This window comes from Lates calcarifer, linkage group LG6 (assembly GCF_001640805.2).
Source record: "Lates calcarifer isolate ASB-BC8 linkage group LG6, TLL_Latcal_v3, whole genome shotgun sequence".
NCBI classification, from domain to species: Eukaryota; Metazoa; Chordata; class Actinopteri; family Centropomidae; genus Lates; species Lates calcarifer.
This window is the reverse complement of record NC_066838.1, coordinates 9,031,830-9,058,007: the sequence shown is the minus strand read 5'-3', so window position 1 is coordinate 9,058,007 and position 26,178 is coordinate 9,031,830. Positions and strand designations below refer to the sequence as shown.

The 26,178-nt window shown below is 39.9% G+C and overlaps 1 protein-coding gene across 3 annotated transcripts; it reads left to right on the top strand.

The window, feature by feature from the left end:
* Nucleotides 1-26,178, top strand: gnas (GNAS complex locus). Of its 3 annotated transcripts, none has more exons than XM_018688919.2 (13): nt 1-246; nt 526-1,765; nt 6,862-6,934; nt 12,640-12,694; nt 12,911-13,030; nt 17,788-17,885; nt 20,747-20,801; nt 21,304-21,377; nt 21,538-21,596; nt 21,706-21,826; nt 22,597-22,727; nt 23,578-23,645; nt 23,832-26,178. In XM_018688919.2, the coding sequence occupies exons 2-13, from the start codon at nt 1,627-1,629 to the stop codon at nt 23,976-23,978; spliced, it is 1,140 nt and encodes a 379-aa protein (XP_018544435.1). In that variant the 5' UTR covers nt 1-246; nt 526-1,626; the 3' UTR covers nt 23,979-26,178. The 3 variants fall into 3 exon arrangements, with proteins under 3 accessions (XP_018544435.1, XP_018544437.1, XP_018544434.1); XM_018688921.2 differs by having other exon boundaries at nt 1-794; nt 929-1,765; XM_018688918.2 differs by having other exon boundaries at nt 1-1,765.

The following is a 26,178-nucleotide window of genomic DNA, read 5'->3' as shown; positions in this document are numbered from 1 at the left end:
TCCCAGGGTTCAATGAGCGCTGTGTGGCCCCACCCCGTCTCTCTTCAGCGCTGTCTATCTCCTCAGTGTAAGCTACTATTCTCGGAGAGAGAGAAAGCGAGAGAGAGAGAGAAAGGGAGAAAATAATAACCTCCAAGAATTGGTTATTCCTGTCTTTCACCTTCCACGACCAGCGGCCAGGAGGGGAGCGGCCTTCGCGGTGGGAATGTGCTGCTACAACAACCCCGTGTCCTATTTTTTGTGAATGTAAATGCACATGTAGTCTCAAGCCTGTAGCCTATTTACCCACCTCGGATTCAAGAGGAATATATATCTGTATCTATATCTGTATGTTTGCATGAGAGCGTGTATGTGTGTACACACACATAGGCCGTATGTAGGCTATAAAAACTGAGCCTGACAGCGGGGGTTGCTTTTTCACCTGCAAGAAACGTGGATACATTTCGAGGGATTTTCACATCTTGGTCACGTTTTCTTTTCCTTCCCCCCCCTCCCCCTTTTTTATGATTTTTTTTTTTCTTGAAGGGGAATCATCGGAGTCGAGCCGGGAATTTAAAAAAAGGTCTATCGGTGCGCAGTTTTTGGAGGCTCAGTGGTGATGTGAGGAGCTGATAACACATTTCAGCAACAAAAGAGAGGGGCAGAGAGAGAGAGAGAGAGCGAGAGAGAGAAGGCCTTTTGGAGGAGAAAACACAGCAAGGAACAGCCATCACAAATAAGGAGGACAAATCGGGGGATATTGGATCGTTTCGGAGTTGGAGGTGGTGGGGGATCCAGTCGAAAAGACGACCGCAGTGAGTTTGGAGCTGTTTAGGGCTGATTTGATGCAGAGAATGAAAAGGAGCCGGATGGCGACGGAAGCAGTGAGAATATCACACATGTAGCTCGTTTGGGTGTAAATATTATTTCCCTTCCTCCTGTCCTGCAGGCCCCCCCGACGAAGACAGCCGTCGGGGAGACAGAGAAATAGATAGAGAGCATAAGTATATAGCTATGGAAGTGTTTGTCGTGAAAGGAGACGTGGAAACGAGCCGCGCCACAGCACGGGCGAGCTTTTCGGACACGCCGAGTTCGGCTTCTTGTCACGGGCAACAGTGAGACGCAAGACCCGGGCTTTTGGAGATGCAAATTAGGCTGTTTATTCTGCCTCCGTTTGAGGTGAAACTCCGATTTTTGGTGTCTTAACAGACATTGTGGATTGCAGTTGTTATCGTTACACGGTCGACGGGGGGAGAGAGTGGGGCAAACTTAACAAAAACTATACTGCATGTGAAGGAAGAAAAAGCCCGAGCAGGATCCAGCAAACTGAGAAGGCGGCCTCGGTGTCGTCAGCAACAGTATCCTGCCCTTTCTCTGACAGCAAAATACGCGTTATGGACACATAATTTCTACAGTGCTGCACCACGGACCGTATTTTGGAGCAGGCCAGGGACGTTAAACGGTGTAAATGTGGGTGACATTGCTGCCAAATCCACGGGTCAAACGAGGGATCTAGACTAGTTTAGTTTATTTATTTATTTTTCTTTCTACATACCCCCCCCTCCCCACCTCCACTTCTTCTTGTTCTTCCTCCACCTCCTCCTCCTCCTCCCCTGGACCCCCTTTTTTCTTTTTTCTTGCGGGAAGATGGGTTGTTTGGGCAACAGTAAGACCGAAGACCAGAGAAATGAGGAGAAGGCACAAAGAGAAGCAAACAAAAAGATAGAGAAGCAGCTCCAAAAAGACAAACAGATATACAGAGCAACACACAGACTACTACTTTTAGGTGAGTTTAATGGGCTTTTGTTTTGTTATTTGTGTGAAATCTTGCTTTCTGTGCTTGCTGCTTTACAGACAAGGCCTCAGTCTGCACAGTTGAGGCTCTGCTTCCTCCCTGCATAACCTTCTGGGATGTTGTTTTGGGAAACATTGTCAACAGTGTGACTTTGCCATTGCATAAGGCTAAAAATGCAGCACTGTGCGAGGTTTTCAGCATGTTGCTTTCAAACTGGCAGTCTACCAATACCAGCACAGAAACATGCTGTAGAGGGGTCCATAGGTTGATCTGAGGGTATACAGTGATGTAGCAGTGGTCATCATAGAATAAACAACCACAGACATCAATCAGAATAGGTTTTATAATTATATATAGTTAATGTACGCATGCTTATTTTAATAGAACATATCCTTTTTCAGCCACATCAGTTTGGGACCACATAGCATGGTGTACAGTACTCATTTCAGTCCTGATCATTCATGTCGGCCCAAAAAGTTGGCTAATCTGACACTAGTCTTACATTACATGCCAGTTTGTGGGTGTGTAGTCCAAACATTGCCTTAAGATAATGGGATTGTAAGCAAAAATGAGCATGTGTAAGACTCAACATGTGGTTGTCTGAGTGTGTGTGTGTGTGTCAGTGAGTGAACTGGAGGTGGGTTGGGTCTCTACATTACATAAGAGACAAATAAGAGTGTCTGTAACTTTCCCGGCCGTGCTCTCTTCTGTACCCTCCTCGCATGTCCATTCACAGGCTTATCACTCCTGAGAAGTCGTAGTGTTCTCTGTAAAAATCATAATAATTGATTACAGAAATGCCAGTGAGGGTGTGTATTGTATGACATGCTGATATTTATGTTGAGGAGGAAGTTGTGGTGACTTTAGGAAAGCAGAAGGACAGAACCCACATGAAAACCTAAACAAAGATGTCTGCCATAACATTAGCTGCCTTTCAATTATATAATCTGCTAGTTTGACTTTATCACATACTTGTGGACCTGCAAGTTATTGGTGATTCTGCATATTTTAGATGATAAGGTTAAACAGTGATCAAAGCCAAATGAAACATAAAAGGGTCACTCTCAATGCAAACCTGATAGAGCAGAAAAATGTATCCATGTTGGGAAGAGATAGTATCTAAAATAACAATCCACATTCTTAAAATAAATCTGGCAGTGAAAGTTGCAGCCAGGAACTAAAACACGATACATTGTTTAACATTTTCTGTATCAGTCTGCATGTTAAATGTGACACACAAAGGTTGGCTATCTATTTGCAGAACAGAACTTTTAGCATATCTGTTCAGCAGGCTGGAGTTGTTGATCACTGGATTACTTGCTCAGTTTAATTGTAACCTGCCACCAGAACTATGCAGGTCACTGGATTAGAAAGACAGGTCATTGGATTAAATAGATCACCTAATCAGCATCTTAATGGGTTTGTGTGTTTAGCAGCCTTTTTCACAAAAAGAGTGATGACACAGTATGTGTTGGATTAAGGGGTAGCAGTTAAAAATCCATTTTTGATAAACTTACACTGTTACAGGTTAGACCCTCTATATTGAAGATTTAATGACTTTTGGGCAACGTTCTTTCAACTAAAATCAATAAATCTGTCTTCATTTATGAATATAAAGTTTGTGAATGATCTAAAACAAACTGCCTAAGATTTTTGATAGATAGTAGATCTCATAAACTTCTCAGACCTCCTATAAAGACTAATAACTTTCTATACAAGTGACTTTTTTATTTTTAGTTTAGTCATGTTTCCTAATGTTGTGTCTTTTATAATATGTCTACCAGATCAAGTAAAAAAGGCACAATAGTAATCTGAGGAGTAATAATTACTGTATTACTTGTGGTGTCTTTTACATTTGAACCTGCTTGTATCTGGCAAGAAAGAACTAAACATATATTTTAATCAGTTTATTTATGTTAACATTTCTTTCACCTAATCTGACCAAATATTAATTTAATGTTGACATCTTGAAATCAATGTGAACTTGATGGTAAAGTATTTGAGTTGACAGTCCAGTTCTACTGCAGTATCACCACAGTATTTGCAAATCAGAGAGACAATCCTCTGTGTACAAAGCTCTGCAAGTGTTTGTTATACTGGTAATGTCCTACTTCAGCTATCTGTTATTTAACTGCAGTAAATGTTGAATTGACTGGTGTTGAATCTTGCCTCAGAGATCATTCACATTTTAGTTGGTCAGAGCTTGTGATTCTACTCTGACTGTTCATTGCCATATTGCACAGTTTACATCTGTCTTCATTAGAGTTGTCCATGTGTTTACATGTCTCAGGTTCAGAGGAGATGATTTTAGCACTGATGTTGTCAGAACATTTGTGATTAAGGTTATAGATCCATCAGAGTTGTGCTAACATAGTAACACACAAGTTTACTGATTGTTTTTGTCATAATGAAATACAGGCTTCCCCTGAGAATACTGGTAGACTAAAGTATCATCCACAATTTAAATGACCTCTGTACCTGGTCTGATCTCACCTGATAATAGTTACATACAGTTTTGATATTTTTGGTAATGCGTGCTGTAAAAGTCACTCCACTTGAGTTAATGAAGGTTATTTTGCAATACTAACACATTTTTATATTTTATCATAGTTATTTTATGTAGTGTTTAATGCTCTATGAGCAGGGTTCTGCTAGTACTCATAAGGATTCAGGTTCACTTGACTATGTTTTCAAACATGCAACCAAAAATGGTTTCTAGTTCACAAGAAGGACAAAACCCCCAATTGACCACTACACTACTGTAATTTACTATTTAATGTCATTATTCTTCAAGATGTTAATGGTTTCTGCTTCATCAGACAATGTAGTGTGGGAAGAGACAGAGAGATGGGAGAGAAATGGGAGAGCGGACTCTGTGACATGAGGTCATCAGTCAGATTTGAGAGCATGATGTTATGAGTTCATGGTATGTGCTGTAGCTTGCTGAGACACCAAAATGCCCAAGTCCCAGACTCTTCTGTGGCTTGTCTGATAATGTGCCTGACTACCACAAATACGTCTCATGGGTGGGAAATACAGGCTAAAACCTCCAAATATAAAACTGTTGCAAACTGCCGGTTAGTTTAACCTCTTAGCATAATAGTGGGATTGCCAATAGATGAGTGTTGTTTTTGTTTTTTTTAATTAGATCAAATCTTAATACAGATGTAGACTCTCAGTTTGAGGACATTGAACAAACAGTGACAGTTGTTGTTACACTGTTGTTTTCTCCATTAGAAAGACCCGGCATGGCCTACGATAAAGTGTCTTTTCTGAGTTTTCACGCCTATGTCTTTATATCAAATCTTAATATTGAGAATAATGGCAGCAACAATTTTCACAAAGTCTGGTGTTCAGTTACAGTGTCAATGCATACATTTCTCCTAATCACTACTCCTACAGTCACCAAAAACTCAACAGGGGCTCCAGCTCACCTGAGAGGAATGCAGACCACAGCATGCCCATCCAAACATGTCCATCAGTCACGTATTGAGGCTAAAATGTTTTTATAGGTTTAGCTTGAAAAGAACAACAGTGTTTTGAAAACAAGCTCAACATTGTACAAGAATAATGAATAATAATTAAGATATTCTGCATTTTCCATCTGTAGTCCCTGGACTATAGTGTGCAGAGCAGTAATTAAGTTATTATTGTTAGTAAAGATAGAGCTAGTCTCATCATCTTCACTCATAATTAAGACTTGACTTAAATGTTTGTGCTTCATTTATTGGTGCTTCTTTAAGTTTAACTTTTGGACTTTTACGGAAAAGTACCATTTCATTTTTTATTTGTTGTGCAAAATATTTGAATTGTTTTGCTCAAGACATGAAGTTCATTTGATTTAGTCATTGTTGAGTCATTGTCAATTCCTGATCTTCATTTGAGTTGCAAACATAAAATTAAGATAAGGAAGAGGAGACAGCTGTGTGAAAAAATGTTTAAGGCCTGAGATAGGAAAGGCATCGGACAGTGATGAACTTGTAAACGTTGAACTTTAAGTTGCTCACTCGTGCAGCTGTACATACTGCAGGCTTGACATTGCAGAGTGAGAGCTGTGAGTTTCATTCTTACAACAAATACACACAAGCCATCCAGAGACCAGCATCATATAGCTTAAGGGCTAGCAACGCTACACGCTACCACTTGATACCTTGAACCGTTTGTTGGCAGTCAAATAAATGAAAGCAAGTTCACTAAACATGATTGTTGGCCAACAAAATGACATTATACAGACCATAAGGATCATAAGCCACGATTGCATGCTCCTTTCTCTTGTGTTACTGTTTATACCCTGCACTCATAATTTGTCCACAGGGCATAAAGGCATATGATGAGCTTCTGAACTAGTTGTTTATTAGAGGAAGGATGTTTGCATGAGTGGAGAGATGGGAATTCAGAAATTTAAAGAGAACTATTTGTAGTTTATTTAGTGGTAGAAGAGGAAGGAGTAACTGTATGAGCAGGCCACTGACAACCTGATAATTTTTTTTGTTGTAGTAATAGTAGTAAATTATACTATCTGTCAAACTCTTTTGCAATTAACACCATAGTACGTAAGTTTATTTACATATCACCAATTAGGCACAAGGCAATTCAGAGTGCTTTACAGAGGCATAGAAATACATCAGAATATATTTTTTGAAGGGAAATGTTTAAACTTGCTTTTCATGGAAAAGTTTGAAGGTAGTCATGATCAAGTCTAAAAATATAATCTTGTGATTGTGATCACAGTATCTAGTGGAATAATCCAGTTTATTATTTCAGCCATGACATGCAGCAGCACTGTCCTTGCTTCTACCCCCAGTTTTCCCTAGAAAAAAGGTCACAGTTGTGTATGAAATTTGTTGTTTGTCCATCAATGGTTTCCCATAGAGCAGGTTATGAACATCCACATTGAAAACCTTTTAGTCAGGTGCAGTGCTTATATCCAAATACAGGAAATGGAACTACTGTACACATACTCTAAAGTGGTATTTCAGACAAATGTATATGATCTATATTTCAGCACCGTGTGTCTGTGAGTGTATGTGTGTGGTCTTGTTTTACATGTCAACAAATCCCTATTTTCTTCTCTGCCTCTCTCTCAGGAGCTGGAGAGTCAGGAAAGAGCACCATAGTGAAACAGATGAGGATCCTTCATGTCAACGGCTTCAATGCAGAGTGAGTATGAAATTAGTACAGGCATAGAGGTTGTGGAAAATGAGCATACATCAAAAGTATCTGCTGAGTGCGCCAGATGATCCCAATGTCCAGGCTGAATCTGCACCGCCTCACAGGCACCAAAGTAATGGTGTGATTGGCAGAACTCTGACTTTGACAAGTGAACCTCAGTGAAGCTGCCCTGAAACATCTGACAAATGGTAAATTACAAGTGGTAAACAGGGACAAGTTCACAGGAAGGACTGTGACAGTTCACATAAACAACAACATTATATTGATGTAGACATACATTATATTTATCAATGTGATTAAAAACATCCAAGCTTCAAGCATCATCTTGTGGCATTTTATTATCTCAGTTTCATGTGTTGTCACCTGAATGCAAATACCTGGTGAACACATTGTGGTTGTGTGATATTTCACAACTTTGAGGTAACAAGAATTGGCTCTGTGCAATGTAGCGAACATGCAATGAATTGTGTGCAAAGGGTACACCAGTTGTGACTTGTTGTCAGCTGTGACAGAAAGGCTGCTTCTAGTTGAGCCAGAAATTAAACAGCTCAGGACTTCATGGGAACCAGCCCTTAAATTGGGGGGTCCGACCCTGTGCAAAAGATGCAAAGTAAAGCCTGGAGCATTGAAGTTATGTGTTGAATATGTCTATGTTTGCAGGTAGAGATGATGGAGGCTTAATTGTGTCAGTTAAAAGCGAGCGTGTTCCCTGTGCTGTTAGCTGACATGACTGAGCTTAGTAGTTCAAATATTATTACAGTTTTCAAACATTTTGCTCCAGCTAGCCAGGAACTACATCTTCAAGTGAGTTTATCATGTCTGAACATCTCAGAGAAATCAGTGTAACAAACAAAAATACATTGTGTTACAGAGGCCAGCCAAGAAGTATGGTGGAACTGAGCTTTTCAGTAATGCTTCCATGTGTTTGTCTAAACTCTCTGGACCATATTGTTCAGGCACCAGTGTGATGATCCAAAAACTCTAAAACTAGCATCTGGAATTATTTTTCCAGATAGTACTTTTTCCCATGTCATTAGAGGACACGCAGCTTCCACCCCTCAGTGTTTGAAGTTGACATCCCACTGCTTTTGTGGATGTACATTTAATTGATTTGTCTGTTTTTGGTACTCTTTAATTTTCAGTTCTTCAGTTTAGTCTCTAGACACACAACTCTCAACTACTTCTCAGGAAAAATTACAGTTCCGCTGCTCTCTCGTTTCTTTCTTTTGGTTTCCAGATGGCATACTTGACTTGAGCGTATTTCAATAGGAAAAACTGTTTGTTTCTGTCCCTGAGTGACTTGCTGTGTATTGGTCTGGTGGTTGTGATGAGGATGGAAGCATCTTTGCAAGGTTAGAAGAGAAAATCAGCACCTAAGGCAGACAAGAGCGTATGACCCAGCGCGTGACTCCACAGCACTGAACAGTGTGTGTGTCTGTGTCACTATATGTGTCTGTATGGGTGGGTGTGTGTCTTCATTAACAAGACACACAAACACATACAGCATCATCACTTCCAGTCTGATGTGTGATGTTGCTTGGATTATCTGGTTGTTGTTTTTTTTTTGTTTGTTTGTTTTTTGTTTAGTCCGCGATGTATGGCTTCTTTGTTTTCTTATGTGTAGTACACTGAGTAAGTCCATATATATTGTGCCATATGTGCAGACAGGTGACAAATTAAAGGAAAAACTAACAGAAAGTCTGTTAGTAAAGTGTTTGGCCACTGCGTGCTGCTAGAACAGCTTCAGTGCTACTTGGCATTTAGTCTACAAGTGTCTGAACTCCACTGGAGGGATGGCGCACCATTGTTCCAAAGATATTCCCACTGTTTGACACATTAGTTCAAAATCTCCCATACTTTCCAATTGGGTTGAAATTTGGTGACTGCTGTTTTCATACTCATCAAACAATTCAGTGACCCCTCGTGCCCTGTGGACAGGGTCACTGTCATCCACTCATTCAGGTTTTTAAATTTGTCACCGTCTGTACACGTTTGACTGTAAGTGTGCCCTCAAAACATTGTCTTTCAAGTGCGTAACAATGAATCACCTTTGTTTCTGAAGATCTGTTAAAACCAAAGCAACAGTCTTGCAGGCTAGTTCCCTGTGGGTCTCCACATGACAAGCATAGTAATATGTTTTAATGAGCCTGGATCCTGAGGCAGGACATAAATTTACTGATTTGGGACTGAAAGAGCTCAGTAACGCCCGTGATAAAAGATTTTGGGTGAATGGATTGATTGTTGTGGTAACCTAAAGGTCAGAGTAATTGGCTTGTGACCGGAAGACTGCTGGTTCCAGTTGCTGGTCTGATTTGGAAGAGGAATGAAATGACTGACTCAGCTCTCGTTATTCTTTCAACAATTATGACGGAGCTGCCCGCTTCATTACTGGAGCTGTTATGCTCTAACGTTTATGAGAGCATGAGACTGAATCAAAGCGGTAGAGTTGTGGGCCAAAACAAGAAGCTGAAAGACGCTAAATCGATCCATGGAACTGAGGGGGAGGAGCAGTCAGGTGATCATTTTCTGTGGGTTCATCACTGTGAGCCACTCCCTTTCACATCACTCGCTAATATAAAAATATTGATCATAGGCACTTAAAGTTCACTTAAAGTTGATTTTCAAATATACTTTTATGTGAATATTTGCTCCCCAGATTCTCTGAGTTTTATATCATTTCAGATTTCCTTACCTTTTATTTTGGGTCTGACGTAAGTTATTGGAAGACAGACCTATTAACCTTATTTAAAACTCATGGATTTTGTGATGGTCATTGTTCACTATTTTTGACATTTAATAGACTAATTGGCAATCGATCAATTAATTGCTAGTCATCTGTTGCAGCCTCACTAAAGAATTTATCAACCAGCAATGCCTAAAGTTGCCATTATTTATGCATTCACGGGACACTTGTTCCAGCTGTGCATTTGTTTTAAGCAGCAGTTCTTTAATATTATGAACACAAATTTGATCATTTATCGTAAGACAAATTCCATACCGTGACACACTGAATTATTGATTGTTAATGATTTAAGAACCAGCTTATGCGTTCCCTGTCCTCTTCTTTACACCGAACTGTTGACTGTCAGCTTTTACTCACCTTAATGTATCACTAGACGATGTCACTGTAACGAGTCTGTCGTGTCATGTCTTCTCGTCTCTTTCCCCTCTCTCTAACCACACACAGGCATGCAGTCACACTCTCTAGACTGGAGAATGCGCACATACACGGCCATGTGATTTTTAATGACTATCAGGTTGAAAATGTAAACAAGGCCCTCTCAATCTCCCTCCTAACCCAATAAGCTCTTACTCTTACCCCCTGTTTTCTCTCTTTCTCTTGCTCTCTCTTGTGTTTCCTGGTGCACAGTGACCTCAGGCTTCTCAGGCTCTGTTACTATATGTCAATGAGTATTATACAAATTATATTCAAGTCTATGTGTATTTTATTTATTTATTTTTTTTTTAATCCACTAAACTCTGGTTTAATTTAAGTCTCCCTGGACCAAATTCTCAACCTGATTCGTAATACAAATGCATTGTAAATTGTAGATTTTAAGTCTTTTCTTTCTCATTAGATCCACATTTTCTAGTAATTGAAATAATACACCTCTTGTTTTTATGGTCATGTTATTAATGCATCTGTAAATGTTGTGATAGATGCTGTGAAAAGCCAAAATATGTTTGCAGCAGGATGGTATCTCTCCATCAGTGTATGCACTGTGTGTATTTTGTGTTTTGTGCGAGTGTGGTTAAGATCCTCTGTGCTCTCTCCTGATCTTCACCTGTGTTTAAACAGATCAAGACTTTAGGCTACATGCTTGATTGATGTAAGCTTGCCATACAGCCTGGATTGTTTGAGACAATGTCAGACTGTAGTAGTTATTGCTTTCTTTGCCTGTAGGTGGCAACATTAACATGTGTGCATCTACATGGCTAACTGCGACTGCAATCATGGTCCTTGTACATACTGTATGAGGCACAAATTAGCATGTGTTGAACTAGTCTATCGGTAACAAAACAGCTCCCCCTTGTGGTCAATCTACAGCCTGTTAAATGAAAGTGAGTGTGTTTGTGAGTGAGTTAGAAACTAATTTCCATTCTGGTGCTGGACTTCTGGATTCCCCAGTACCTGTTAGGTGAAGTTGTGAATCAACTGTGGGGCCTCTGTTTTTTTCTTTTCAAATAGATGAACATGGAAATTGCACTGGTCTAAAGAAACGAATCAACTTAAGCTAAGAATGTCAGTGGTCTCTGAGTTATCTGCTGATTTTTAACATTTTCGCATAGATTTGTGCAGCAGTGTAGCACACAGCAGTGTCCCTTATGAGAACGTTAAACTGGCACAGAACAAAGAGGCCCCATCTCGCACTTTGTCACTGACATAGAACTATTGTAAACACAATGCGCTGTTGTCCTGACAGGCTCAAGGTGAAAGATAGACTAACTGGTCCTCTGGTTGCCTTTATTAGAAACATTTGTGTCACGGAGAGTCCAAATGTCTTGTACAAACAGCTATCCTTCACAGCACACAGACATAATTTCTCTACCACGCGTGCCAATGAAGGTCTGTTTACCCTTCCCAGATCAAAAACAAATTTCATGCAGTGCACTGTAGTGAAGCATGTCATGGTAACATAGAACTCTTTCCTGGTGCTTTTTTTTTAAACTACTTTTACTAAAACAAAACTAACTCATGAAACTCTTTTGTGTTCTCTTTTTGCTATACTAATTTATTAGAATATTCCTACCAACATCATACATTTTATTTTATAATTTTATTTTTTAATTATGTAGTGAAGTGTATTTGTTTTACTTACTTACATTTATATTGTTATTCTCATTTCTGGTGAACTGTCAGAACTTGATGCACTTTTATTATAATGTATTGTAATATATTGTAATATTTTTTGTCCTGTGTGTAACTACATGTTGTTGGAGTTGGACTCTGGGTTGGACAGTTTGGGCTTTAAGAAAATTATTATTAGATATTTGATATATGCAGAAGTGTCATGTGTAAGCACTTTTTACATGAAAACCTCTACTTCAGCAGTACTGTGTACAGAGGAAATCACTAGCACATAAGAGTAATAAATTACAGGGGCACACATCACTTGACTACTCACTGCTGAGCCTGGGAAAACAGTCGTACAACATCCTCTGTGACTCTGGAGAGGCTTTACAAAGTTTGATAAAATAACCTTGATGATGTCCTCAGGGTCAGGCTTAAGCTTGAGACAGAAAGAAATTAACAGAAAGCAAGTGTTCATAAACTGTTGGTGTGTGTTTAGGAGGCACAGAAGGGGCTAATGAAAGTTGGTATTGTCTTGCATTATTAGAAATGTAGCATCTGGCATTTTGGAGCTTGACCCATATCAGGGGCGGTATGGGTCAAGCACGATTTCTACAGTTATGTTTTTTCTAAATCTGCCTCTCTTGCATCCCACAACTGTATGGGCATACAAACAACATCTATCGAGTACCCCTTTAATTTAGCAGCTTCTCTGTTTATGGGCCTTAAATGAAAATGAAAAATGTCTATTGGGAGCCGCTGTCATAGGTCTGTGGGATGGGTTTCCACAAGGAGACAGAGCAATGATCTGGATCTCAGTTTTTCTTACCTTTAGTCTGAAGCCACTCTTATTTCTGTATGTCTCTAACATGATCTCACTGAAGCTTTTTGTCTGTTTCAGAGAGAAGAAGCAGAAAATTCAGGACATCAAGAATAATATTAAAGAGGCTATTGAGGTAAGTGTGTTAGTGTCATTTTAGCAGAGAAAAAATTTATTTTTAATTTTAAAAAAAGATATTTTAATAGACTTAATTGAGCTGTCAGACATACGAGCAGATAAAGCAAGCTGTCCCGTTTTACATTTAATATTCAAAAATCTCATTCATCTTCTGTCTGTCTGTGATCTACTTTTAAATGAATGTATTCTGTTTGGGTTTGTGTGTTTGTGACAGACCATAGTAACAGCTATGAGCAACCTGACACCACCAGTGCAGCTGGCGTGCCCAGAGAACCAGTACCGGATCGAATACATCCTCAACCTTGTCAGCCAGAAGGACTTTGAGTTTCCATCTGTGAGTATTAAAATATTACAATATCAGACTCCACAAATGCAAACTCAGAAATACAGCTAACTTCACACCACTTTAAAAGGAAACTGTTTTTACGGTTTGGGTCTTATTTTTGCAGTTTTTTCATCATCATAGATGTTGGCTATGATGACGGTTTCTTCACCAACTTCACTGTTAATTTGTAAATACACTCAGTATAGTGGACCTAATGGTTCAGATTCTGATGGGTCAGTGTTGTTACTTAGCATATCCTAGTTTCACAGCCATTTCTGTTGTAACAGATGACAAAACAGAACTTTTTTTGACCTTTCAACTTAGATTAGAACTGCCACACACAACAGTGTTGGCCCACTGCACTTCCTGTAGTTGTTTATACATGTAGTTTTTCAGTAAATAGGAGGATTTTAATGAACATTTCAGGTGCATCCCTTTTCACTTTTACCCACAAAATGATCATCTCATGGTGCCTGCCCTGTTTGACTGGTGCAAAGCTGTGGCTGGTGTAACACACTGGCAACAGGTGCAGGTATCCTCAGCTGCTTGTGTTTCAGTAGGTGATAGTAGGTAATTGTCCCAATATCCCAGGTGTTAATCCCTTGACACAGGTAGCAGACACTGAGGTTTACTAATGACCTGATGGGTAATGTCTGTGTGGGTTTCATATTCTCAGTGGGACATTCCCATCAACTAATTGTCCAGGCCAAGAGACTAAACCTCAGAGTCTCACTGTTTATCCACAGCTACCTGTGGGGCCAGGCTTAATTCACTTTTCAATTCACTCAGTCTGCCATTCGAATAGAAGCTGCAGTTCGTTTGCTAATAATGGAGGTTTGTTTAATTGTAATATTCTGCCACCATGGTACTGATAAAATCTTCAGTTACACCACCCACAGGTCCCCTTAATAGAGTACATGACCGAGCATTGGGGCAGCTTGAAGTTTAAATGTGAAAATAAAAGGTAAACATCACAAATAATATATACCCCTCTGCTGACTAAGTCTACCCTTTTATTTATCTATTTGTTCATTTGTTTGTTTATTTTTAATAAACTGGTAATCTCTGGTTTCAGTGCATTTCAGTACAGTATGAAAATCAGTTTGTTGTGTCTTGAAGCATGCCTGAAACAGGTTGTCCATGACACTGCAAACTGGTCAAACTCAAAATATCATGGTATTTGAATGGCAACATTTATCTTTAAATTGTACATGGTCCCTAACAAATGGAAGAAGAAAAAATAAGTCAAATGATAAAGCAGATGGAAGTGTGGATTGATTTGATCAGTTTACCGACATGGTGCTTGCTCATGGCAAACCAGACTTAAGAACTGGCAGGTACAATATTGTTTTCGCAGCCTCTGTCTTTTTGTGTTTGCTTTTTTTTTTTTTTTTTTTAATTTAAACTGTGCTTGAACTACATTTCCACATGACAAATTATTTTTTTTAAACTGATCATATTGGTCCATAATGAAAGGAAACAGTGACCATCTGAAGTGTCACACGTTCATAAATCTGAACAATCCTGGTGCTCTATTGAGCGGTGATGTAAACTACTGTATGTCGTGATCAGTATTAAATGAGCTAAAACGCATAAAACATTCGTATAGTCCTTTAATACTTCAAGGCACAGAGATATTTATAGTGTCCATGTGTTATTGGAAGAAGAGTATTTTTGCTTGCCTGCTAATTAATGCATTAATTGGCTAATTAGCGAGACTGCTGGTACTTAATGTATGATGGTGATTATGGAGGGACATTACGCAGCTAAAGTACCTCTTGTGACTTTCCATACAGTCATACATGACAACCTTCAGCAAACAGGGTCAGCTCCTCTGCCAGACTAACACCCATTCATCAACCCTGCTGAAGTGTCCTTGAGCAAGACACTTGTTGCTGACCAGCTCCAGAGGCTCTGTTTTTAAGCTGATGCTGCACTTTGACCTCCTCATGGGGACTGAGTGTGTCAGATCCCAGATTTGAGAACTGGGGTTAGTGTGGTTGCTCAGTTTCAGTTACTGGAGAGAGGAAAGGGAGGCTGTGATAGAGTGAAGAAGCAAAGAGGGAAAAGGGGGGATAGAGGAAACGTCATGTCAAGAAAGGAAGAGTGATGTTTTTTTATTTTATTTTATTTTATTTTTTTCTTTAAGCACATGACTGATTATTAAAAGAGTGCTCAGTTTGTAAACACTTCATGAGTTTGCTGTCATGGAGAACTGCATGTAAAGGATGGTGCAGATGACAAGATTTCACTCACTAACATTTTCTAGGTTTCGTAGCAGCTTAAAGCAACTGAGGCAAACAAGGACGTAGAGTTTGAACAATAAGTTTTAACAGCGATAATAATTGATTAGTCCATTGACAGGGAATTAATAAGATTCTGCTGTAACTCTCATAAAATTTAATTGTGTTAGTAATTCTTAAAGCAAAAATGCCAAACATTTGCTGGTTCCAGCTTCTTAAATGTGAGAATTTAATGCTTTTCTCTTTTCCTGGCACATGATAGTAAACTGAATGTGTTTGGGGTTGGGACAGTGTAAGTGATAAATGAAGAAAATAATCAGAAGATTAATCAATAACCTTCAGGTTTTATTTTTAGAATGAATGTACATTTTTCAACACAAGCCAGCCAGAACATCTCAACAAAAGAAGTAAAGGGGGGGTCTGATTTTCATTACCTGGGTCATTACATTAATACAACGTTGTACACACTAGTTAATTAAAAAGCTCTATAATATGCAATCCAGCAAGCAGACAGGTTTTGAACAACTCATAAGTTTAATAATATCAGCTAAAATTATTTAGAAATTATAGCATAGGTAAATGTTGAAACTATTTGACAAACAGTGCATTGTAAAGCTGTTGATGATTGAGGTAATTATTAATGACTGGGCTACACTGAGAATTTGTAAAATATAATTCTAAACAATACAGTGATAAAGAAGGCCAAAGCTGGGAAAAAAACATGAATAAAAAAAAAAAAGGCAGAGGGCAGCACATGTATGTTTGAGTCAAGTGACCATCTTCATCAGATACATGGAGTTATTTGTTATTTATTTACATGTTATTTACACTGAACTCACGCTCTTATCCTGAGTGATTTTATAGTTAGTGAGCAAACAGTAAATGCCCATCTTACTTAGTGAGGCCTCATTAAGACATCAGCTGTTACAGGAATCAAATCTGTGAGTTTTCACATGCAGGACGCTCTTTAACCACTAACTCACCCTGCTGCCCCAGGAATTCCACTCACGCTGAGCTGTTGGGAAGCAATTATTTGTTTACGGTTGCTGTTTGGCTTTACTTGTTTGGTTGGTTGACTTGTTTATGACTGGCGACAGCATAGTTTCCAAGTTATAAAACAGGATGGCGAAAGCGTTGATCTGCCTGACAGACAGAGGGACAGCGCTGATATGTGTGTGTGTGTGTGTGTGTGTGAGAGAGAGAGCGAGAGAGAGAGAGAGAGGGGGCTCATCAAAGGGCACATCATCACTTGCAATCAGGACTGTGACATTGTTGATTTGTCTGGTTGTCTCTTATGCTTTACTAAGCATTGGATAACTTCCTACATAAGATTACACACAGCAAATTGATCTATTTCATTTTAAATTGATGTAATTGAAAGACTGTGTGTGTATATTTAAGAGTGAGACAGAGTGACGTCTCTGTATTCCCACTCTGGAAGAAGGAAGTAGCCTGTGTTTGGCCTGCATTAGGACAGTTCATGGACACATCAACTACAGAGTTCCTATGAATTAGTTTAAACAGCCCTACTTGCTGCTGAGTCACTCTAAATGGCTTTTACTTTGTCTGTGTCTTTACAGCAATATACCTGATACCTGGTACAGGTATTTTATTAACACCATTATCCAAAAAAAAGGATACTCAGCCCTTGTGGTATGGCTGTAGACTGGAAGGTGCATTTTAAGACATACCCTGAACATATACAGTATGTAGATTAACTGAGTCCTTTACTGCCATAATGTATCCTATGGTGCCGTTGACATACAGTTCTACATGTGGTACATACAGTGGGTGTGTGTTGTTTTATGTTTTTGTGCAAGGCACCAGCCCAAGTGTGCTGATATGAAATCTAGAGAGGACACCTATTGTTGAGTCAGTCCGAAGAATGTGAAGAAGAAGTGAAGTGGTTAATCCATGTTGTGTCTCAGCATGTCAGTGAGTCTGTCTATAGTGACTGTGTATGGTGAGGCGAGTCTGTTTCACTCCACCACTATTTACCTTAACAGATGTATGCAGGCATTCGCCCAGGCACAACGTACACTGCATGTGGTGTCAACAAAAGCGCTGAGTGCCCAGTGCCCTCAGACACGCACCATGGACACCAGACATCCCTGGCCTCTTTTCTTAACTCTGTCATTGCTGTTATATTTGGTGTAAAACGCACAGTAAATAATACAGAATGTCTCCTACTTGTAGCAACATTGTCCTTCTTTGATTCAGATAATATTTAATTGCGCAATGATCACAGAATTTTGTGCTTAAAATACAGTATGTAATCTAACATTTCCATTACCTGCCATGAGACAGAACTGAGTGTGTGATTTGTGATTTTTATCTTAAACAAGCGATCTGGTCTGATCAGTGCGTCAGTTGTCAGCTCAGTAAACACACCCAATAAATATTCCCATCGGCAAGGATGTTAGTCTTCTAACATGTTACTCTTCTGTAACTCTCCAGCAGTTTTCCCCTCACAGTTTCTGCCTCCTTTCATCAATGTATTTCTGCTTCTCTGTCCCTCCTCAGGAGTTTTACGACCATGCGAAGACACTGTGGCAGGACGAGGGGGTCAGGGCGTGCTATGAGAGATCCAATGAGTACCAGCTAATCGACTGTGCACAATAGTAAGTAACTGTCACACTGCCAGTTCAGCTTCATTGTGATGTGATGTTTACACTAAGTGTTGAATTTATTAGGCACGCTCATAGAGTTTAATGCAAGACAAAACAATCCAAAACATAAAGTTATGACTTCATGTTGCTTATAATCAGTTTTATTGATACTGCTCGGGTAATTTTTGAGAATATAGTTGGTGGTAGCATAATATTGGGTTTAAGGTTGCAATGAATTATTTTCCTTCTCAATTAATCTGTTTGTAACTTTTTCACTCAAATTATTTTTTTGCCCATAAAAAATTAATCAATTTAAATTTTAAAAGATATTTTTTCTCATCACTATTATGGCTTCATTTACTTCTCTCTTGTCTGAAACAACTTATACCTGATGTAAATTTTAGACAGCACTTATGTGTAGTTATAAAGGTGCTATAAGATTTGGCTCTTGAGTAACATCTAGTGGCAACCATATGACACCACTACAAGCTTTGTGTCTGTAACTAACTTAAGAGATATGACCTCGCTCCTCATATGTACCTAGCAAATGTTATTTTACGTTGACATACAGTGAAAAGTGATACAGATAAGGTGGTTCACTAGAAAAAAGTTTCCTCTGTCATTCTTGTATAGACTGACAGACTAGATATTAAGTCAGTGCACCTATGGCATCAACATTAACAACATCCTAGCTCCATGTCAGTTGGCCATATATTTAACCTATCAGTAGAAATCTGCGGGAGCATGTAGCAGCAGATAATCTAGGCCTAATGTGGCGTCACTGGCAGTGATCTTAAAGATTTGCAAATGTTTTGGCTCTACATCACGCTTGAATTGTGTCAGATATCATTGAAAAAAATGTGCAGTCGAGAGTACATTATGCCTTGTGACTATCTAGGACCAGCAATGCCACCTCTCTTCAAGACCTTTGGTCCATGATCCCCTCCTCGCTGTTTCCCTCAGCATCTTTCACACTGTGTGTCTCTAAAACATTTCATTGTCATATCTAAAGGATACATATGTGTTTTTAAGATTGCATAAGAACATCTTAAATTTGTTATAATGGCTCAGAGTTTATTGGAGCCGTCTGATATCCAGTTATGATTTCCAAAGTAAAAGCAGGTTCTAAGATAGAAGAGAAAATTTGTAGTGAAATAGTTTTCATGTAACAGCAGCAGTTTGCAGTGTTTGGGAGCAAACATGGCCGAGGCTGAGTCATCTGCAGATCAGAGGATGTTTAAAGGAGGAGGAGGGGTGCTGTTTGAGGAGGATACCTTCGCAGCTCAGCCGTGGACTATGAGCCCATAGCCTGAACTGCTTTTTACGAGTAAATAATTCTTAGTGAATATTATGTGCACTTAATTTAGAACTTTTGGTTCGTTTTAGTCTTTTAAAAAGTTAACACGAGGAGAAATGCTCCCCCCTATTTCTCCCTCAAGTGGTTGAGATGGTACAGTCCAGTCTCTTGTTCCCTCCCTCTTCTTGCTCACACATCCAAGCACAAAAAAAACACAAACTCATCCTTGCTTTCTTTTTCTCCTCCTCTGTCTTCCTTTTCTCCATCTCCATCTGTCTGTCTGTCTTCTTTCTGGAGCTACTCCAGCCGCACTAGATTGGGAGCTGATAGACTATTAATAGCGCCTGTGGTTGGGTCTCCATGGTAACCATGCTGGAGGCCAGGGCGCTGGGGAGCTATTTTTGAAATCTGTTCTGTAATGTCAGACAGACGCCACTACGCTTTCATTCTCTGTCTCTCTCTTCTCCGTCCTCCTCTCTTCCTCCTTCATGTTCACTCCACGTGCACTCTCTTCTCTCCTTTTCTCTGTCTCGGCACGTGCACTTACTCTGTGCACATGGATTTTCCTCTGACCATCTCTATTTCCTTCAGTTTCTCTTTGTTTTTCAGGAATACACCGATTTTAGCAAAATACACCTTTAGATCATTTCTTCACCTAGTTCACATATGATTCTCAAAGTGAATGATGCAAACTAACATGTCAGACTAAATAATCAAACCCGCACTAGGCTCTAAACGGCTCCAAATAGCAAAGTTTTGAAACAGTTTAACCAACACCCAGAAATGATATTGTTGAGAGATGTAACATGCACACATCAAGATTATTTTGACCAATTTGTGATGTTTCTAGGACCTTAAAAAGGCAAAACAGGAAATGGAGCTAATGTTTGAGGGTCCGACTCCTTCTGAACACAAAGACAGGTTATATTTTGTTTCATTTCATCTTTGACAGGGCTTGAAAAGGGGTTAGTAAAACATTTCCCTTCCTTGATTGACGACTTGTTTAATTTTTTAGTAATATCTGGGGTTTTAGTTGCTGACCACTGTTCAATGTCTCGATTGTGAACTGGAATTCCTGAAATGTGAAATGAGAAATACCTTTACACATATGAATGAAAGTTATACTAATATGGGACTTTTAGACACATGTATCTCCTGCGTTTTTGTGTTGTCCTGATCACCCCTTGGCACACGTGCTGCTGCATTTTGACATATTGGATGAGTGTTTTAGTGTGTCTCTGGCCGTTGAAGGAGCAGGGAGGATGCCTCTGCCTTGAAGGCCACCTGTTGAGCAAAACATAATGTCATTTATGTTGGTTTCAATTGAGTCACATTATCAAAGTGTTGTATTAATGTGCCAAACACACATGATGCATAGTTGTTAAAGGGATGACGCTCATTGCAGAGATATTCACTGTCCCGTTCAGGAGCTTAAACGGTTGCTTTTAGTTTTGTGTTACTGATTGCAATGCCTGAGCACATCTGAACAAGTCCTCAACAATATGACGCAACTATTTGATCAGTAATATTGTTCCAATAACGGTTTCTCATTTTTTTTCCTCTTCTCTCTCTTCAGCTTTCTAGACAAGATTGACATTGTGAAACAGAGTGACTACACTCCAACAGATCAGGTGGCGTGAATTTCTGCTCTTACAAAGTTGATATATCCCACTCATACATGCGTGTCTGCTTTTCCCATAAAGGCGTCTCAAAATTTAATCTCATACACCCATGTCTGAGAGTGAAAAGGACCAGAGTTGTATCTTGGTCTGTGTTGTGCATTTGTTTTCAGTTGAAATTTTTGACCTGGAGTAGAGCAGCACTGCCTCTTGATGCTTTTATTTTCAGTTTCAAATTTGACATAATTGTCCAAACCATCAAAGATGAATCCCATGTAGTCTCTTTACCCAAGCTGCCCTATGCAAGTCTTAGAAATGAGGGCAGAAAATAAAAACATCTCATGTCCCAGTTTCTTCAAGTTTCTCACCCTGATCTAGAAAACAAGTCCAGGACACAGAAGTAATTAGTGAAGTGTAATGCTTCCTTCAGAGTTTGTGGTGTAAGCATTCAAAATCCTGTAGTATATTTTCATAATCTTAGCAACACTGTAACGATTTCTCCTGTTTTGACCAGGATTTGCTGCGGTGCAGAGTACTGACTTCAGGGATCTTTGAGACAAGATTCCAAGTGGACAAAGTTAATTTCCAGTAAGTAAAAACATTTTTAAAAAGGACAATGAAATACTAGTGTGTGCTGATTTCTTACCAACCTGACTCATAGCTCCAGTATTAAACATGTTTACAGTTTCTCCACACGATGGCGGTATTTCACCTATTAACACTAATGTCTCGTCTTTGATTCACACAGTATGTTTGACGTTGGGGGTCAAAGAGATGAACGCAGGAAATGGATTCAGTGCTTTAACGGTAACTTCTGTTTATTTCTGCTTCCTCTCACTGCACTCAGCTCGTATCTTTGTCCCTGACTGTAACTGAATCATCTCTGTATCTCTCTCCTTCTCTCGTCTCCCGTCAGATGTAACGGCCATCATCTTCGTGGTGGCCAGTAGCAGTTACAACATGGTGATAAGAGAGGACAATCAGACAAACCGATTACAGGAGGCGCTCAATCTCTTCAAGAACATCTGGAATAACAGGTGAGGAGAATCAGACGTGACACTGTCGCCTGCTGTTTTCTGTCGCTGTGTAGCAAAGATGGTGGGAAACCTGTCTCTCCTGTGTGTTTACATGGATTCTCGGTTTCACGATGATAAGGAACTCTACCTGTAGATACAGAATCAGATGACCTTTTAGGAACATCAAACATCATTTTAAGGTTTTTCTCTCCGTAACTGCAGACAGATAATGGTTATCGACCAAGCTAAGTGTCAAGGCTGGTAAACTTTTTATGAACCGGCCTGCTTTTTCTCTTGAATGATTACATAACCAAGTGCGGGGGTTCCCTAGCAACAAACACAGCCTAACACCAATCAAGGATAGATCATGTACTTTATTTACAAGATCCAGGAGCTTGTAAGCAAATAAAGTTGCAGAATGGTGGAAAATTACCAGGATCTTTGGCAGCGTATCTCACGTCGCAGCAGGCATGGTGGTCACTTAGTTAAATACCTTTGTCCCTACACTGAATCCAGATGATCAAAACTGCACCCTTTAAATGCCAGGTGTCAGTTTAAACGTTCTGAATTCTTTAGATCTTTGCCGGGAACAGAACTATTTGTTTGCAATTGTACATCCATGTAGACACACATTAAGATAATCATTAAAACGTATTTATTTGCTGTCCCCCAGTTCATATTTATTTTGACCAACTCCAACTAGTGATTCCGTCTTGCATCTCTCTTCAAACTCAAATACAGTTTTATCGTTCAGTGTGTGATCTTAATTGGGAGTGTTTTGTTCTCCTCAGGTGGCTGCGGACCATTTCTGTCATCTTGTTCCTAAATAAACAGGACCTGTTAGCGGAGAAGGTGCTGGCAGGGAAGTCCAAAATCGAGGAATATTTTCCTGAATTTGCTCGCTACACCACCCCTGATGATGGTGAGCAGTCGCACTGCAGTTTTATCCACTTTTATCCACTGACTCTTTCAACCTTATAGGGCCATTTATTTAGACAGGAGCATGTGAACATCATTGAGAAATTCTCAGCACCACTGTCCGTGTTAGTAGCTGTACAAATACAGCTGCCCTTTTTCCACTTAGAAATATCGCCTTTGGAAACAGTTTATTTATTTCAGGAACTAATCTAATCATTGTTTGTAAAGTAGGGTGACCAGACACCTCAAAGTGCCTCTAACAGTCCCAACTTGTGACTGGTCTCTGAAGATGTCCCAGTTTTCCACCACCAGTGCCAAATATGTCCCAGTTTTGTGTTTTTTTTTTTTTTTTTTGTTTTTTGTTTTTTAAATCCCTTGCTTATCACTGTAAAAGGTCCTGAGCCTGCAGAAACATGCCTGTGCTTTCATAGGGACACATCAAGAAATACAGTGATGTTTCTGCTTTTAGTGTAATGTTTTTTTCCCACTGTAAGGTTATTAGTAAAACAGCTGTTCACAACTCTTGTCTGGCCATCCCCCCAAAAAACTTCCATCTGTCAGGGACAGTGCATTTAGTGTCATTGACCACAAGAGGTCATCCTCAATACACACCTGTGAGGTCATTCTGCACACACACACACACACACACACACACACACACACACACACACACACACACACACACACACACACACTGGATGACACTTGTTTGGAAAATTCGTTTTTCAACTTGTCACATGACTTTTTTCATCTGTGTCCATCGTACGATCCGCTCATGTTTGGTCAGTCCCCACCTGACAGATTGCATCTCATGAGTCAAGTTTTGTCTCATCAGTCTCTCTCTCCTCCCTCAGCAACACCAGAGCCTGGAGAAGATCCACGTGTTACAAGGGCAAAGTACTTCATAAGAGATGAATTCCTGGTAAGTGCATAGAAATAGATTTGTGTTCTAAGTATGTTTAAAAAGTAAGTCTTGGAAAGTCTGCTGTTGTATGTATCACAATGTATTTGTGAGCTGTTTTTAAAAAGGTTTTCAGTCCATCAGCAACTTTATTAGTTTGTAGTATTCATGAAACCGTTTTTCATCTTTTCCTTTCTCTGTCTACAGAGGATCAGCACAGCGAGTGGGGACGGGAGGCACTACTGTTACCCACACTTCACCTGCGCCGTCGACACAGAAAACATCCGCCGTGTCTTCAACGACTGTCGAGACATCATCCAGCGGATGCACCTGCGGCAGTACGAGCTTTTGTGATGGGAGAGGAAAGGGGTTCGGCCAAAAAACACGGAAACAGATCAGACTATGAGAAACCCTGAGTCTTTGAACTCCCCTCTTCCACAGAAGTGTGTGAGCTCTTGTGAAGGAACGGGGGCCAAAATACACACACATACACACACTCACACACACATAAACACAAACACACACTTACAGTAAACACACCCTGAACCCAGAACTTCCCCAGATGCAAACTCCCTACCTGCAGTAGACAGAGCTATTTTGATGGAAGGGGTTTGAGGGGCTAACATATAAACAAACTCTGATCTCCACCTTCAGCCATACTCCCAGCTCCTCACCTCTCAACATCATGTATCATCCCTGTTACGTCACCTTTCCGAAAACCCTGACTAGCCCAGTCTGGACTGTATTTCCTGCACTGATGAGGGTTTGAACTGCAGTTGAGATTGTAAGATTTCCCTCTTGTTCAGGTTGGGATGAAAATTGAGAGAGCTACTACTTCAGTGCAACTGGGAAAGAGATAACTGTTGAATTACTGCAAATAGAGAATACACATCACCACAGATCAGCTGAACACTGTATGTAACAAAAAAAAAAAAAAACACAAGCACTGTGCTCAGGACTTGACTCAAACCGTGTACACCAATCCTTCCCATCACCTACACACATCCATAAATCCAACCACAGGATCTGCTTGCACACAGAAACGTATCACATCTGCTTTTTATTGGACTGCACAACCGCGGTGGACCTGGAAATGTACCCATCTGCCGACGAGTGGTGGGCTCATCAGCATGGCTGGCGTTTTCCCTCTGGCGCAGTGCTTTGAGATTAAACAGACTGAGTGACCCACTGCGCAGCCAAGCCCCCCCCCCAAGGAGCAGTTGTGATCAGTCAGGCTGCAGGGGGCGCGAGGGTTGACAAAAACAGAACAGAGCCGACTCCAATGTGAATTTCTCTGATGGAGTCTGGACACGTTTGACAGGAACGATGACGGTCCCTTGACTTCTCCACAGAATTGTTTTGCCACCTGACTCTGCCTTGTCAGTGGTGGAGTGAAACTTGAGGCGGATATATTGAGTTTAAAACAAAAAAAGAAACAAAAAGATTGCCATCTTTTATGGAACTTAACAAACGGAGGGCAAAAAGCATCCTTCTACAGTACAGTACCATATAAGTTAAAGAGAACTCATCTTGTCATGATTGACCCTGTTTTACTGTCTCCACAGCTGTTTTTGTCTGTGTAGACTTTTGTGCCATTGTGCCCTGTGCGCTCTCTTTCTTTATCTTTATGCTTTCTGTCTCTGTCATTCTCTCATTTTCTGACCCCATGCTCTTTCTCCTCTGAGGATTTTACTATTTCTCTGTGTTCACATATCCCCCTCCCACTCTCTCTCTCTCTCTCTCTCTCTTCAAACCCCCCAACCACCTTCCCATCTGCACTTTCACTTCTCTGGCAGTGCTCTTTTTGTTTTAAGAGAAAATAAAAATATAATAATCCTGGAATATAAATAACAAGAAGACGACGACAACAAACGGGACACTAATGTTTTTGTTTTTGTTTTTTTACTCATATGGTCAAACGACCTGCCCGCACCTCCCTGCCATTCCTCCCTCTGTCATTCCTCCATCTTTTCCTCCTTCCTCCCTGACCTCTTGCTCCTTTGTATGTCTGTCTTTACTTTACTGCTGAACTATTATTCTTGTACAGACTGTAAAATGTATTATTTTGTACAACTTTATTGAAAAAAATAACTTTTAGAAGATCCCTGTGCCTTGATCACGACTGTACGTGTGTAATGAGCTAAAGTGGGTGTCATACTGCGCTGTATAGCTTGGCCAATCCCCTCCTAACTCCCTGCCTCCCTCAGCCACTTCCTTCTCTCTCTTTCTTTACCCCCACCCTCCATCTGTCTCTCTCTATCTCTCTTTCTCTCTCTTCTCTCTCTCTCTCTCTCTCCTCTGTCCTCTCTCGCTCTCTCTTCTTGGGGACGGAGGACAACCATTCGTAGCTTTTGTAGTTTTATTTCTCTGCCCTTATCCTCCCATTCTCTTTATGATTTAAATGTCTATTTTTGGATCCATATACCCCAAAAAGATAAATATATGAAATGTATATGGGTTTTAAAAAAAGTATTTTATTAGAATCAAATGAACCTTGACAAATTGTACACTTGATAGTGTGCGTATTGCTATAACTTAAATCCTTTCAACTGAA